Below are 17199 nucleotides of genomic sequence, written 5' to 3' on the forward strand. Positions count from 1 at the left end.
ACGTGTGTTTCCACTGTGGAGCCACAAATGGAGGCTGAGGACGAGCATGAATGCTTCATTCAACCCAGTGAAAAGAAAGAGCCTCAAACAGCACACATGTTGTATGACTGTGAGACACGCGTTCATAACGGTAAGCACCTTGTGAGGAACGACACAAGACCAGAAAACACAGCTTATACATCCATAGCCCACAATGCATCTGGTTTGACAACTCTATCATCCTGGAGTATCTTGTAAAACAGAAGATCCGGCCCACGGTGGTCATGAGTGGGAGTCACGCTGATGTATGACAACGCAGACCTGCAGACATCAGAAGACTCACTTAGTTTTCTACGCATGCGTTTGGCACAAACACCCGCGGCGTTGGGGTTTGAGGATGTGGAAAAAGGTTATTTTCCACACAAGTTCAACACGAGGGTGAATGAATACGACGTTGGCAGAGACCCCGACCCGTCTTACTACGGGTACGAGACGTGTGACACTGAACAAACTCCATTCATGAGGTGGTGCAGCACAGTTTGTGGAGAGAAATGTGATTTCCAGGCAGAGCTCAGCCTGCTGTGTCAATGACGTAGAGGCGTTGTGGAGCGCGTGCTCCATTCATGGTGGAACATTCCTAGAACGCACGCAGCTCCACCCTGTTCCTCTCACCACTTTGCCATCCAGCTGTTTGGGTGTGTTCAGAACCTTGTTCCTCCCGCGGGACACGGTGGCTCTGACACACGAGGGGCTCCACAAGACACAAGAAGACGTATTGTGATGTTTCCATGCAGTGGCCTGAATACGTGTCCCACACGGAGAATATTGACATCAGACATGCACTCAACCACGGGGAGCACCAGTCTGCTCCGTTCTATGTGGACGGTTAGAATTCGCTTGTTATGAATCGGCCGGTTGTTTTTTTCCCGGATGTGTCAAATGTCGCGTACAGAGCGACATGAACCCCGTCACCAAAGTCCCGTATGGTAACAACACAAGGCGCTTATGGAGAGAACAGATGCCCTGCAGAAACAACAGGGTTTGAACGTTGTGCTGATGTGGGAGTGTGAGTGGGCCTCATCAGAACCATCCAGCGCTTCTGTACAGGCCTTTATGGCCACGTACAAACAGCACAAACGTCTGGATCCTACAAAGGCTCTTTGGCCGGCGTACAGATGCTATGAAGTTGTACCACAAGGTCTGCGATGATGAAAAAATCAGATACTAGGACTTTACAAGTCTGTATCCAACTGTACAGAGAAACAAACAGCATCCCGTCGGCCACCTCCAGATTATCGCCAGGGATTCTGAGTCCATGGATAATTACTACGGCTTCATAGAGTGCACAGTGCCCCCCCCCCCCCCGAGGGCTGTTTCTCCCCGTCTTGCCGTACAGATGTCATGGAAAGCTCATGTTCCCGCTGTGCGGGTTGTGTGCTGACACTTTGAACCAACCTTGTGAGTGTGTTCACAGTGAGAGAGAGAGGCAGCTGTCTGGGGTTCGGGTCCCTGGAGCTACAGACGTCTGTGGAAAAGGGTCAGCGGATTGTGTCCACCCATGAAGTCTGGCATTCTCCCAACAAAACAAGCACATTGTTTAGTGGACATGTGAAGACGTTCATGAAATGCAAGCAGGAGGCATCAGGCTATCGGGGCCACGTCAAAACACAGGCTGATGGGGAGAAAAAAAAGGAGGACATTCAGCTAAACCCAGACTAAATGTGTGTCCACAAAGCCATGAGGAGCTGTAACAAACTCTCTGTGGGGCCGGTTTAGCATGAGGAGTAACATGTGAGCTGATCACAGTTCATGTTCACGACCAGTTTGATGTGAGACAATTCTGTTTGATCCCAGATGAGGCGGCTTTGGTGCAGCGGCGTCATGCAGACAGCAGCAACTCTGCTGTAAGAGACGTAAATGTCTTCACAGGAGCCATGACAACGGCCCACGCCAGGTTGATGCTTTACGACTTGCTAGATAAGCTGCAGGAGAGGCTGTTGTACTGCGACACAGACAGCGTTGTCTTTACATCAGGGGCCGGCGATCGGGTTCCCCCCCTCGGGCCACATCTTGGTGACTGACCAACTAAACATGTGATGTGTGTGTCCGGGCCGAAGAAGACGACGTCACACAGTTTGTATGTTACGCACACGACACGCTACAAGGTAAAACCAGCGTCACATGCAAAGGCGTCGCGTTAAATGGCCGTGACGCGGCTGTTGTCCCGCCCCACGCGCTGATTGGTCTCGTTCCATCTGCTGTAGCCAATCACAGCACACATACGTTGACTGTCTGAAACCATCAAACGGGACAAGAAGAGGTTCCGTCTTAAAAAGGAAAGTCCAAGTGGTGAACAATAAGCGGCGGGTGTTGCCCGATTACACCACGCTGCCCTCTGGCTACTAATGGGGATCAAGGGTTTGATGCGCGGCTACAACATCCCTTTAGTTTGGTAGTGAGGACCATCGAATCCAGCAAAGACTCTTTATCAAGAATATTTCACAGCGTTTTGATAACATGGTGCACATTTATTCATGTTGGCAGCCTTTATATACGTTGTAGAGGGCTTACCAGAGTCTCTGTGATGATGTTTTACTACCACAGGACAAAGACAACCGACTCATCAGAGACCATTTAATGAATGCCAGCAGTAATGATATAGAAGTTCAAAATGTTTTTACCAAATACGTACATCATAGAAATCTCAGCTGTATGTATTTAGTGCAGAATGTATTTATTCAGGGTGAAGTTAGCCGCACTATTAGTTTAAACACTAACTATCTCATTTTGTCGCTCAGACACAGAATGTGGTCACGCATGTGGAGGAATGTGACTCTGTTAGAATCCATGTATGAATCCTCTCCCCGTGTGAGGAGAGTCATTGTGGCTGATGCAAACAGACATTGGATTAATGCACTGTGTGAGATCAACGTGTTAAGAGGTCAGATCCCGTTGACCGACAAACAGTTTGTGCTTTTAAAGAAGAAGAAGAATCTCATCAGACTGGTAGCCGATAAAAAGATCCGACTCAACAAGAAGGAAAAGAGGCTCAATCAGACGGGGGGATTTTTATTACCGTTACTTTTATAATTAACCTCGTCAACCGGGGGAAGTCAAATGGAGCACGCTCAAATAATGTCTCTGGTCCCCTGCAGCAGATTGAATGGATGAAGCAGCAGCAACATGAGCAGCGCAGCTCTATAAGACCGGCCGTGCAAAATGAACCGATGTATTGAAGCAACCTGACGCCGACATGTATGAAAAGGCCCAAACACATGGTGGTATTTTACAGAGACACTTGTCTGTGGTGCGACAGGGCGAGCGGGAGACGGGCGTATTGTCTCCATCACTACCACCCCATGAAAGCAGCTGTGCCTCAACAGATGTTGATGAAGGGCTCAGAAGAGATGTGATTTGGAGTAATGTCATCCGACACGTGCCTAAAAAAAGTAGGAAACATGCTGAATGCACATAATGGACAGACGAGGGCGAGATTATCATCAGTGATCAAACGATCAAAGGCAACGTTTGTATGACCTGGTGAAAAGTGTCACTGTATAATGTTTTAGACCCTTCTACACCCATCGGGTGGAGGTTTTGTATAAAAACACCCCTTCAGGCCTCATTCAGTCCGAGGTCTTAGACTAGTCGGTCTCTAGATAGCAGAACCTTTAGGACCCCAAAGGCCAAAAAGGCTAAATCTCATTGGCTGATGGGTTATTCATGGTTAAACCTTTAAGATTTAATTATTCTTTGACGTGTAATTGTGTTGTTTTTTTATAACAAATGTAGTGAATGCCTATTATTGTGTTTTATGCCACTTTTGAATATACTTAATCCACATTTTTTTGTTTTATGTATTGTATTATATCGGCAACAAGACTGATAAAATGAATAAAATTATATTTCGACATTAGATCGCACATTGTAGACATGAAAAAGTATCCCCACAGCACACAGAGGGGTGTATTTTGAGAACAAAATGACAGACCATTGCATCGTTATTAACTAAATTATGTCCGTACAAGATTCCGTAGCAAGATTATTCTAGAATAAGACACGTCTGTGCAGTTATAATTGAGAAAATTAACTATTTCATGCGGGAATGCTTCATAATTTGGAGGGTTTCCAAAACTATCAAAGAAAAACCGTGCATGTGCTTTGTGATATAAAGAGCCAACCTGGTGCGTGTTTACAATCATCATAGCCGGATACTTGTGCAATGCACGTTTAGGAAGTGGATCACAAGCTAGAACTCCCATAAAATCTGTGCCATTACCAACGCTTGTCAACTCTACGGTGTTCGTTGGGTTTTTTAGAAGTTATCTATCAACACTGGTCGCTGGTTTAATATCTCCATGAGTCAAAAACAGAATAACAAATGAGATTTATAGTCCGGGGCAGAGCTGTTCTCAAACGGACCTCCAATCGAACATTTCCTGTCTTAATTAGTGACCCGTTCCCCGAGTGGCCGTCGCCAGGCTCCAGATTAAAACAGAACAGGGAGTATCGGTGGCCAAAGTCATTCCGTGTTACTGCCAGCCGTCTGTCTTTCTAGTGTGCAGCTGCCGCAGTCATCAGAGAGAATACGTATAAAGTGTAACAAGCTGCATGAACGTCTGCTGGGAATGGGGCAAAAAGGGATTTGGTATTTGAGGGTAATGGAAAAGGTTCCCTGTGTTTAAAGCCCAGTATTGCCGCCAGATGTCCTTCAAAGGTCATAGTTGACTCCGACGCCACTCGCAGGAAGTAGATGGGATTTATAACACGGCTATAATGCATCGATACACCCGCCAGAGGAGGGTAACTACTAAGTGGTAAATGAATCGCTTTAGTTATTGCCTGTATAGAGTCACAAACCCCCACCCCACCTATAATTCCATATCTCATTCTTAGGATATACCTGGAATGAGGCGTTACTTGGTAGCGTGACATAAAGAGTGACCTCTTACGGTGTGTGCGTTTGTCTTTTTAATCACACGTCCACAATGTCTTTTTCTAAGACACACGTATTAAACTTATCCGGCCAGCCTCTCCATTTTACCATCACCTGCTTCTTAACTTCTGTCCAGGATTTTTTCTATTTTAAAGACTTTGTTTTTACCTATAATTACCTTTTGCAGCTCCCTCTCGTAAAACGCCCCTTTCACAGACTCACCCGCACAGTGTGTAAGCTTATAAACTGGTGCATCTCTGGCCATACACTGGTATTATAAAATGCTCATCGGGGAATGTTAGTTTATAACCCTTCCTAAACACCTCAGAGTTTTGATATTCTCACGGTGTCCCCCTTTAATTTGAAGCTAACAACCTTTTCATTGTCTTTGTTTACAGCCGATGGAGCCATTTCTATAGATCTGTGATGAGAGTTGTTCTACACGTCTACAAGATCTAGAACCACGTCCACATATCTGAGTGAACAGATGTTAAATATCTCCACATTCGTGTCTTGTATGTCCACCACACTTGCTTTGGTCTCGTTTGAGGTTGAAAAATGTGTCATTTTATGTGGATCCAACAGTCTCCTAAACGGCTTATTATAAGACTCTGTCCCTTGGTCAGTTTGCAGTCTCACTGGTATACGGCCCTCACTCAGAATGTCTTTAGAGGCTCTGGCGACAGTGGAGCCTGATTTGTTAGAAAGACATCTAACTCACACGTATTTGGAAAATATATCGATACTCTGCATATTCTCCCATATCAACAGGATCCATCTGAAACTGTCTGTCGATACCGCTGACCAACACCCTGTTCCTCGGACAATGTACGGCTGCCTCAGCGTGCAGCGGATACGCGTCCTGCTCCAATAAAAATGAATTCACCGCGGACATTGACGGCGTCGCCCCGGTTCCTTCTCTAACGGCAGTTCAGCCACACTGCCCAATCCTTCGGGATGTGCTGGATCATAATACATCTGCAGCGTCCCTTCCATGATAGTGTCAAAGTACCAATGAGCACAAATGTGTTTTATTTCTGTTATACAAAACATATCAGCGGCAGTCTGAAGAATAACATTCGTTTTTAAAATCATGTTACAGGACACTCAAGATGTTCACTTCATTTTTTCTCTCAGCATGTTTGGTTTTTACACGTCGACGTCAGTCTCATCATCATCGGGTACCTCCCACTCCTCCTTCTGCTCTCGTACTTCTTCCCACCACTTGTCAAGCTTTGTTAGTTGATTCATTTTGTCTGTCTTCCCCGTCCATTGTCTCATACATTTTTTGGATGGTATCATACGCATTGTCCACATAATTCAGATGGTTTAAAAGAACTTCCGCAGCCTCCTGGATGTGGTACTAGTCGACATGAAGATGATCCACAGCCATAAACAGGGAGACGGCGGATATGCAAACTTTTCATTATCGGTTCAAAGTGTAGTTGGTAGAAGCAGTCGCATTGCTCCAAACAAGGATGTTTTTTCTGACTGGGATTATTTGTCTGACAGCCATAACCAATCTCTACATTGTATTTAAGCCAGACCTTGTTCAGCAGATGTAGCACCCAGATTCTCTGCCACACTCTCACCCCCCCCCCCCCCCCCATTGTAAACTACTTTCTGATAACAGTTATATGTCTGGGCATCCTTCCAGAATGAATAAATAACGGGGCACCACCCTGAGCTAACAGGGACCAATAACCAATACTATAAATCAAGTCTCATAATTGATCTTCACTCCTTGAGAGTGAAGATGTCACGGCGGAGACCCGGGAAAAGAAAAGAAAATAAGGAACTATTCTGACCATGAGACATCATTCAGCAGCGTAACACAGTCGGCGCTTTCACTCTCTTACAGCAAACGTATCACAGCATCAGATCAACAGGGGACATTACGACATTTGCAGGTACACATTCAAACATAAATCAAAGGTAGCGGATTCGTTGATCCGGACTCTATCGTACCACGTTATGACTGAACAAATCAAATAAACATCAAGTTCATATCAACACGCTAAATTTGTCTGCCCAGAAAACCAGTGTTACTGTTTGATGGGCGTTGGTCATCAGCTTCCAGCTGACTGAGGACAGTTGAGCTCCGCGTAGGGAAACTCAGTGGATGAAGGCGATTTCGGCCGTGGGGTCCGAACTTCTCGTTGGGAACAGAGGCGGCGGGGGGTCAGAGAGCAGCTGTCTCTCCGGTCCTCTGGAGTCAACAGGAATGAAATCAAGAGGGAAAAGGAAGCGGGACGTAGTGGAGCGCGAGTCTTGAATTTGTCCAGCGAGATTAAGACTGAAACTTGGGAATTGGAGGGAAAGAAAAGAAACCAAACAACGTTGTGTAGTCTCGATCTGTCACTAACGGGATGTCAGGCGAAAGAGATCGATCCTTTGGCGCAATCTCTTCTTATGAACTTGAGGTCCATAAATAAATGACACTGTCCTCGGCCAATGGGAGCGCTCTGTGTTCTTTGGTACGTCCTCTTTTTATGGCCAAGGGGGTCTGGAGAGCTGCAGGGGTCCTGTTATCAGCCCCTGGCATCAGGCCACGGGGGACCCCTATATGTTTGTGTTCTTCCTTTGTCCTCAGTGAAGAAACACGTGGTGAGGTTCATTAGCAGGGTGGAGGCCCAACATCCCCTTTGCATTAAAAGGTCACAGACATTTCTGATAACACATGTTACTAACTATGTGAATATTGTGCACGCACATCCGCCCATCCCCCATCAAGCCACCATACTTATTCTACTCATTTCCAAGACAGGAGGACATCAGCATACTTCATCTATAACAGAGACTCTGGGGAACCGGAGGAGGAAATCCTCTCTGAGCTCGTTTGAAGGTTTAAAAGTGAGATTTGAGTTTAGTGTCAAACAACAACTCTGCTTCTCTTCCGTCTTTTTACCTCCATAAAAAGATCAGATGTTTTTATTACTACATGTAATAAATGAGTCTCTGAAGGAGGTGAAGACCTCTGTAGAACCTCTGGATCACCACTTCATCACTACATTAAGAGGAGCATCGTGGTGCAATGAGGTATCACACTGGATGGTGCGTTCAATGTCACTGGGGTTTTCATCATTGAATTGAACACGATCATAGCTGTGCATTGGTGTTATTCTATTGATTAGTGTCAACATGACAGCGGTGTCACACTATTCTCATGTCTTTATTGATCACATAGTGTCAGAATCAGGGCTGTATCCTGGTGGACACTAAATGCATTTTATTCATTGGTCTCATTCATGAAGCGTCGTCAGTCTGACTACTGTAACTCTCTCCTGCAGGTCTCCTGCTACCACCATTCCACCTCTGCAGCTCATCCACAATGCAGCAGCTCCACTGCTCTTTAACCTTCCTAAGTCCTCTAAACATGGTGCTCACGTACCGTGCTGTGAATGGATGGGGTCCAGCTTACATCCAGGACCTGGTCCAACCCGACATCCCGACCCGCACTCTCCGCTCTGCATGTGATAAACTGCTTGTTCCTCCTCCCTGAGAGCAAAACACTCGACTAGATCTCCACTCTTTGCTGTCCTGCTCCTAAATGGTGGAAGGAGGTCTCTGAAGACATCAGGACCACAGAGAGCCTTCACATCTTCAGACTAAAGACACACCTCTCCAGACTCTACCTCCACTAACACACTAACTAACTGTAGCACTTACATTGGACTTATAATGGTTCTTATCTACAGCAGTTGTATCTACTACTTATCTACTACAGTTGTAAAGCGTCTTATTAGCGTCAGCTAATTGACATGTGATGTAATGGAGGTGTGAAGGTGTGGACTCTGCTATGAATCAGGCTGAGGACCCAGAGGACGGAGTCCCTCCCTCTGAAGCCCCTCTGTGTGGGGAACATGACAGCCAGACCAAAGCTCAGAGGTGAGAGGACCATCTCCAACTGTCCTCCACTCGTCTCCATGTCCCAACGTCTCTGACTCACTGACTCTGCTTCTACATGTGTGACCAGGATCCATCAGAGACCAGGACCTGGACCTGGACCCAGCTGTGTGTCCATGAAGAGTGATCGGTCTAAAGGTCGACTGACTTCAAAGATGGACGTGGTTCTTATGAGCCTCACTAAGCTCTTGAACAGAAGAACCAGATGAAGAACATGATGATTGGTTGTATTGTAACATTAAGTGAATATGGATTGATGTCAGTGAGGGATTTCACATTCATTTGTGGTGTGAAAACATGGCAGGTCTCCCTGCTCGATGTCGCACCGTCTCATTCATTCACTTGGCTCATGACGTCCACCTGAATGTTCCTCTTTGGCTAAAAAGTGCTCTAAATCGCTTGAGACAGGTAACATCACATTATGGCTCAATTCAGTGCACCTCGTGACTCACTCTCCACCAATCAGAGCGCTTGATTTCACCCGTATTATAAAAGAATATGCGATACGGGACATGAAACATAACCAGTAGTCCAAGTGCAAGCAGCCAGTTGATGGTGAATTTATGCTACTTTGTTGAATTCATATGTTTGTGAATGTGACTTTGAAAGAGTCAGAGCCTCCAGCCACCAACCTCACCGCACGTCACTGCCAGCAGCTCTGTGAACGGTCCAACGTCTAGTTTCAGAAGATCTAAGGAGACTTCTACAGGTCAGAGGACCGTCTGAAGAGCTTTGCAGTACTTTCATTAGAATTTGTATTTTCCATGCAGAGGTCTGCAGACGTTGTTTTTCTGACCCACAGTAAGAAGTAAAAACAGATGAAACTGATGACTAACTGTCACTCAACTAATAAACTGTCCATCGACAGTCTTCAGCATCTGGTTTTCATGATGATCAATGACAGAAGCTGGAGGAATTACAGTTTGTGTTCTACATTCAGTCACATCTTACTGTGTGCAAGCAGGCTGCTTTACTGGCTGTTCTTACCCACAATCCTTTGCACAGCAGGTATATGAGCCAGAGGGTTCAAGGTGCCATGTGATGAGGAAGTAGAACACTGCATGTAACAACATGTCCTTTGTGATTTGGCAGGCGGCTTCAGACTGATACGTGGGGAAGTTGTTCCGCCCCAACAGGTTCAACCTGATCATCAAAGTAAAGTGAAGAATAAAAACACTCTCAGCTCAGACTCTGTTGTCTTAGTGGAGGTTTTTATTCAATATAAACTCTTCACTACATTTGTTACAAAGGTTTCTGCTTCATCACGTGTTCCCTACTAGTCTACATGTAGAAGAAGACCAGGTGACAAAGAGGGGCGTGCACGGGTCCTCTGAACCATCTGGTCCAACAACAGCATCCAGTCTGTTGTCATAGCAACTCTTTACAAGGTGAAAGGATCGTTCCACAGATGCTGGTTTTGATCCTGAAAGACTCTTGTTGAGCCGTGAGGAGGATTCTGTTCACGGGGACCTTTGACCCTGTTAACAGCTCAGACTGAGACTCAGTCAACCAGTCAGACTGCATACTTTGATGGTGACGTGAGGACACGCCCTCTCTGATGAAGGACAGCAAGCTCTAACAAGCTGCAACACTTCACTCCGTCTGATGGAAGCTGAAGTGAAGCACGGAGCTCCTTTTCTACACGGACCTGCTGAGGACAGAAGAGAGCTGCTCACTGAGGAAGTTCATGTCTACGAGCTCAGTAAGTGCAGCTGTGATTGGTTGAATGACATCATTGATGGTCGTGAAGGTGTGATTGTTTAAAGCTGGGAAACAAGATGGCGCCTGTGTGAGCAGGCAGAGAGAAGCTGCTGTTAGTCTGAATGATGACGCTGTGATGAAGAAGAGGAGCTCAGTCTGATCTGGGGTCTGTGAGGACTGTTACTGATGAGGAGGGGAAGGTAGGAGACGGAGGGGCACTAGGACCCAGCAGGGACCACAGAGCTCACCTGGGCCTTTGTTCCTGAAACACACCTGAGAGACGCTCTGTTTGTCTCACCTGCTGCTTCAGTCCTTTAAGTCCACAAAGCTTCATGTTCATTTCTTTGTCTGCTTTAAACACATTTAGTCACTTTTTAATGTTTGACTGTGTTTGTTTTCTTTAGTCTTCAGTTTTTCTCTCATTGATCAGCAGGTTGTAGTCGACCTTTTACTAACTGATCACATGGTGAAGTGAAGCATCCCATCAGGAGAAAGCTTCCCCATGTTACCATGGTAACCACAGTGTTTCCATCAGGACAGCTACAGGTCACCTTACTGGTCTGTTTTACTGACTTCTGGACTCTGAAGAGGAGAAACAGCACAGCTCCATCTGCAGGAAGAAGAGTGATAACATTCATCTTGTAAAACACTACATTTATAGGATGAGCATTTTAACAGAGTTTAAAAAGGTAAAAGGAAGTTTGTTTTTCTCCAGAAGTCTAAACTTGAACAGACAACAAACTGAAACGCAGAAGCATAAACTAGGCTTAAGTGTGCGTGTTTATATTTTAATACTAAGCAGAACTGTCGGGAGGCGGATCAAAGTCAGGGAGGGTGCAGAGGCACATGGAGCAGAACATACAGATGCAAAAGTCTTCTGGTCAGCGAGAGGTTTCATCTTTTTCTTAGGTGGCATTTTTGCCTTCTACTTTTCCTGCTGAAGGAAAAACGGGATCACGTGGGAAGCGGCATGTATGCGCAGACGGCGTGTGCGCATAACAAAATGGCGGCCGCCGTTCAGAGTGTTGTTCGTTGCCACACAGACACCACCGGAATATGTTTTATTTATTCCACTACACACGTTAAAACATCACTGACCTGAGTAAACACAGCATAGAGCAGTTGAAACGTGAATTCATTTACTACTGAGAAGTTTGTATCTTTATTGTTGAAATGGAATCTGCGGTTACTGGCTAGTTGTTGTTGTAGCGGCTAAACTAGCACGTCGCGATACTCAAGGGGATCATGTCTGCGCAGAGTTAATGCGCAAAGGCTTGAAGCGGCGCTTGTCAGGTCCGCTGACAGGTTTCTTTCTGCTAGTTACGGTGATTTTTATCCAAGTCCATTTCCGCCACAAAAAAAGAGTTAGAAAGTCGAAGTTATGACTTGAGATGTGCGCATGCGCAGGCTCCTTCGTTGTTTGGTACATTGACTTTATAAACCCTCTTGGCGACTTCTGGTCAAAAGCGACCAGCGACCTTATCTGGTTTTATTGGAGACTTCTGTGGTGTCTGACGTGGCGTGACGTCACTGAAGCAGGAAGCTGGCGGCTCGCAGCAGTCCAGCTGCAGTCAGAGGAGACACACGTCACGTGCAGGCTGAAATCAACGCGCGCATGCGCAAAGCCGCCGCCGATTCTGCAGCGTCTTTCCTCGTTGAGAAATTGCCAATACTGGTTCAATAAAGAGAGAAGAACTTTTCAATCGTTACTAATCACGATAACTACGTAATAAATACCACCCGGAACGTATTTTATCTCCCTAGAAGTTCGATTTATTTCGGACTCGGAAATACGGAAGATAATTTAGACTCCGCTAAAAGTCGGACGTCCCTGTTTGTTATGAGAGAGGAGTGAGCGGGTATCGAACGTACGACGTTTACACTTCGCTAAAGTTGGAAATATATTCACACATTCACACTTCCTGGTTTAATAGCTGCTCAGTGAGACGTTGTTCAACTCTGTGTGACCGTAGTCACCAACCAAGTCATCATTTCTTATCACTTTAGACAGGGTACATCCTGGATTGGTCGCCAGCCAATCCCAGGGCTACACAGAGACACGCAACCATTCACACTCACATTCACAGGTCTTTAATAGAAATATTACTAATATAAAATATGTTGTATGGTTTGAGTATAAACAACCTTTTGTTTGGTTTTACAGGACTGATCTTTGCACCACACTTTTGGTTCCCTTCCACCTATACTTACTTATAATATTGATTTTATAAAACTATACACATCTCATGTTGTCATTCTGCATGCTGAGTTTTAGTGGCCTATATAGTGATTTTACATAAATAACGTCCTGATGGACCGCTGCCTCCTGCCAAAGGAAAGCGCTTAAAAGAAACACGACATTTATAGGATGAGAATTTAAAATGACGTCTCTTGACACGTTGTCTCAAGACAACAACACAAAGTGTCCCATGAGAGTTTTAGTGTTGAGGTGAATGAGCTCTGTGTGTTTGTCCTGATGAAGATAATAACGTGTGAGCTCTGCCAGCAGGTTGGTGTGAAGGTGTGAAGGTGTGGACTCTGCTATGAATCAGGCTGAGGACCCAGAGGACCGAGTCCCTCCCTCTGAAGCCCCTCTGTGTGGGGAACATGACAGCCAGACCAAAGCTCAGAGGTGAGAGGACCATCTCCAACTGTCCTCCACTCGTCTCCATGTCCCAACGTCTCTGACTCACTGACTCTGCTTCTACGTGTGTGACCAGGACCCATCAGAGACCAGGACCTGGACCTGGACCCAGCTGTGTGTCCATGAAAAGTAACCGGTCTATGGGGCTTCCTCTCGTCTTCAAAGATGTTGGTCCCTCTGTTGATGCAAGGTGAGGGTCTCAGGCTGATGATGAGGGTCCTTCCTCAATACCTGAGACGGAGAGAACGGACTCAAAGGTACAAGAGAACGTTCATTTCCACATGTGGAACAGCAGCTGAGTTGTTTATTGATTGGACAGCAAGTCTGATCTGATAACTGAGATATTTGAGCCAATTGTATGTCTGATTGTGTGTGTGTATATATATATATATATATATATATATATATATATATATATATATATATATATAATTAGATGTATATATATATATATGTATATGTATATATATATATATATATATATATGTATATATATATATATATATATAGATGTGTGTGTCCAATCGAACATCTTCCTAATGATGAAGAGGAGCAGCTGCAGTTTGTGGTGCTGCTGAACGTTACTGGATCACACTGACAGGTGTAGATCTAATATATTATTGGATGGAAGAAACCCATCAAAACGTTACTGAGGTAAACATTTAATTGAGGGATGATGTATCACATCACACTGCATCAGCTTTATAAATGTTTCATAAAGTACAGAGACGGTTTGAGCAACAACAATGAATCAATTAATGTTCTTTTAGTTAATATAACCTACAGTTCAAACATGAAGAGGGTGATAATCAGTGTCCTCGTCCAGTTAAATGCACAAACACACAACTGTAAATGAATGTAAGTTTTATTTAAATTGTAGCTGAAGCTCGTCTGTGTGTCCACATCAATAGTGATTAACCTCATAGTATTTAATGTCTATGATACAGTGATCAATGAGGCTGCAGTAAGATGGGGGACATCATTAGTGATTAACCTCAGGGGAACACTTACACGGTCAAACAAGGAAACAACTAGAAACATTTTCACTTCATTGCATGTAGATGACCACACGTGAAAGATCTTACGGAGAAATACTCAATAATTCATATTTGGAAAATATGCGTTTATTATTATTACAGCTCAGAGTCCCTTTGAATGCACAATAATAGACAATAACCAGCTGCATACAGACAAGATGTTAAAGTTTAATTTAAACAGATATGAATCTAAACTCTGATCTCAAAGAGACAAAACGTTACTGGTGAACGAACATCAGTCTGACAACAGATTAAACGTTATGAACATGCAGCCTAGTTATAGTCTATATCTCATGCGTATATATACATATATACTGTATGTGTATAAGCTGAATTATAGTATAGTTTCATCTCATGTATAACTTGAATACCAGCGGGTCATTTCAAGAAGACTCCCCGAGAACAGGCCGCATATTGAGAAAGAGCCCAGATGTTTCTATCAGACTTTCTGTTGGACAGACTCTGACTCTTTATGTGTGACCCAGGACTCATCACAGACCTGGACCTGGACCCAGCTGTGTGTCCATGAAGAGTAACTGGTCTATGGATCCTCCTCTAAAATTCAAAGATGTTGGTCCCTCTGTTGATACAAGGTGAGGGTCTCAGGCTGATGATGAGGTGTTTCTACCAGACTCTCTGGTGGAGGTTCTGGGTTTCTTGCTCCAGGGCCCTTCAGCAGTGTCCAGTGAGGGAGGGAGAGCTCCATGGAGGACTTGGTGAGACCTGTTGGGACTAAACCAAACTGACTGGTGAAGAAAACAGTGAGCTGAAAGACTGAGCTGTTGATTGTCAGTGGGACCAGCAGGACCAGTAGACCTAAACCACTACAGGGAGTCATGTGGTCCACATCCAGACCTCACGTCATGGACCTTTACCTTGTTTGGGTCTCTGTGAGGACGGACACCATGTGAGCTGATGCTTCATGATTAGATGATGATGTGATGATGTAATTTCAGTGTTTCTTTCAGTTCACATCAGCAGAGAGGAAAGTCTCCTGAACCCAGATGTTTGTCCATGAAGAGTGATCGGTCTAAAGGTCGTCGGATTAACTTCAAAGATGGACGCCGTTCTTATGACCCAGAGTAAGTTCTTAAACAGATGAAGAACTGTTCTGATCCTCAGTCATGAATTACATAAATGTTTGTTCATTGTTTAAAGTGTTGTTTCCATGACGATCCATCATGACAGAACTCATTATCTTCATCTAACTGGTCTGTGTGAGTTTAAGTGTGAATCATTAACTGTAAACATCCTCAGATGTAAACACAATGTGAGCCAGTTCCTCCACATCAGGATCAGCAGAGGTCACATCTTGTTATATAATAAAGGTGGTAATATGTTCTGCAATAATATCGGCATGTTATTAAATTCATCCTCTAAACACAGCTGTTGCTTGTCAGATGCAATCAGACGGACGGTAATAAAACGCCATGATGCCGTCACAATGCGTAATGACGCTGATGGCTGATCTTCGCTCTTAGAAGACGTGGCACATGGAAGGATTGGCGCTGTAGTGCAGCGCACCATCGGCCTGTTTAAGGGCAGATGGCGCTGCCTCGACTGCACTGGAGGGAGGTTATTGTTTACTCCTGAAAAGGTGTGAAACATCGTGCTGCATGTGCTGTGCTACATGATGTGGCACAGCTTCCAAACGTGCCTCGACCCCCTGACGTCGATGTTGGTCCAGACCCTGTCCCCGATCCCCAATCACTGCCCCCAGTCTCTCATCAGGAGGGGACAGCTCCGGTGTCCCTTTGCCCTCCGTGGAGACACACCTTGGCGATGGCGCGCTAAACGCTTTTTTGCATCCACTTTGATGTCAGACCAGTTTTTCTTTATTTGGGTCCGAGGTCGTGAGGCTGCAGCGTTGCTCTGCAACCTTTTGCCCCTCGGGTGCCTTGTTGGCATCAGTGATCCACACTGTGTCCTCCAAAGAGCATCTCACTCCTCCTTCCCACCTCCCAATGATCATTTCCACTTCACACTGAGTGAAGTTACGTTTCTTTGTTTTCCTCTCAGTGTTTGTCATGATTTCGCAATCGACTATATATGGGCAACTATGGGCGTGACATGAAGCCGCAAAAGCTGCGCTGCATTTAGAAGTGATTGTGATTTATTAAGGGAAAACTGCGTAGGACGTTTTATAAGTCTGAATATTTCTGTGCGTCCGCACGTCCTACGTTTCATCCGTACGCCACTTCTGGAGCAAATCCTACGCAAGCTTTTATAAATGAGGCCCCTGGTCCCCCTGGTCTAACACATGCGCTCACTCACAGAGTGCGACCCCCAGTGGACTGATTAGGAATAGCAGCTACTTTTATAGAAAAGCTATTTGTGTCTTTCTGTAATTCTCACAATAGTAAAGTCATCCAGCGGGCTGCACTGGACCCCCGCAGACCAGATTTGGCCCTCGGGCCTTAAGTTAGACACCCATCATCTAACTGGTCTGTGTGTGTTTAAGTGTGAATCATTAACCGTAAACATCCTCAGATGTAAACACAATGTGAGCTAGTTCCTCCACATCAGGATCAGCAGAGGTCACAACTGGAGACAGCTGCAGGTTTCTGGAGTCAGATGACTGGGACTGAACATGTGATTAGAATAAACTCAGTGCTCTGTAGACCAGCTGACGTGGTCTCTGGACTCCATGCAGAGGTTTGGACAAAGTATCGTCAGTAGACTCTGTGAAAAGGTCCAAAGACTAGTTTCAGAAGATCTAAGGAGACTTCTGGAGGTCAGGGGACGGATTAAAGAGGTTTGGAGTAGTTCCATAGGACTTTGTACCAGATGCAGAGGTCTGCAGACGTTGTTTTTATGACACACAGTAAGAACTAAAACCAGATGAAACTGATGACTAACTGTCACTCAACTAATAAACTGTCTGTCATCATCGACAGTCTTCAGCATCTGGTTTCCATCATGATCCATCATGACAGAAGCCAATATCTTTAACTGATGTTGTATTGGTGTTGATGGTCCAAACACCATGTGAGCTG

The 17199-nt window shown here is 45.1% G+C and overlaps 2 protein-coding genes across 5 annotated transcripts in view; one reads left to right on the plus strand and one right to left on the minus strand.

Moving 5' to 3' along the window:
• Window positions 1-17199, minus strand: part of LOC144390310 (dual specificity calcium/calmodulin-dependent 3',5'-cyclic nucleotide phosphodiesterase 1C-like) — a 442515-nt gene that overhangs the window by 104007 nt on the left and 321309 nt on the right. The window lies entirely within an intron of this gene.
• Window positions 1-17199, plus strand: part of LOC144390259 (protein NLRC3-like) — a 67086-nt gene that overhangs the window by 41595 nt on the left and 8292 nt on the right. The window contains exon 1 of one of the 4 annotated variants that reach the window (XM_078096722.1): window positions 14493-15285. The exons of the other annotated variants lie outside the window; for them this stretch is intronic. Coding sequence (XP_077952848.1) covers window positions 15218-15285 — 68 coding nt within the window. The 5' untranslated portion in view covers window positions 14493-15217. Of the gene's footprint in view, window positions 1-14492; window positions 15286-17199 lie in introns of those variants that run through there. 4 annotated transcript variants of the gene reach the window in all.

The sequence above is a fragment of the Gasterosteus aculeatus genome, chromosome 21 (genome assembly GCF_964276395.1).
Source record: "Gasterosteus aculeatus chromosome 21, fGasAcu3.hap1.1, whole genome shotgun sequence".
Taxonomy (NCBI): domain Eukaryota; kingdom Metazoa; phylum Chordata; class Actinopteri; order Perciformes; family Gasterosteidae; genus Gasterosteus; species Gasterosteus aculeatus.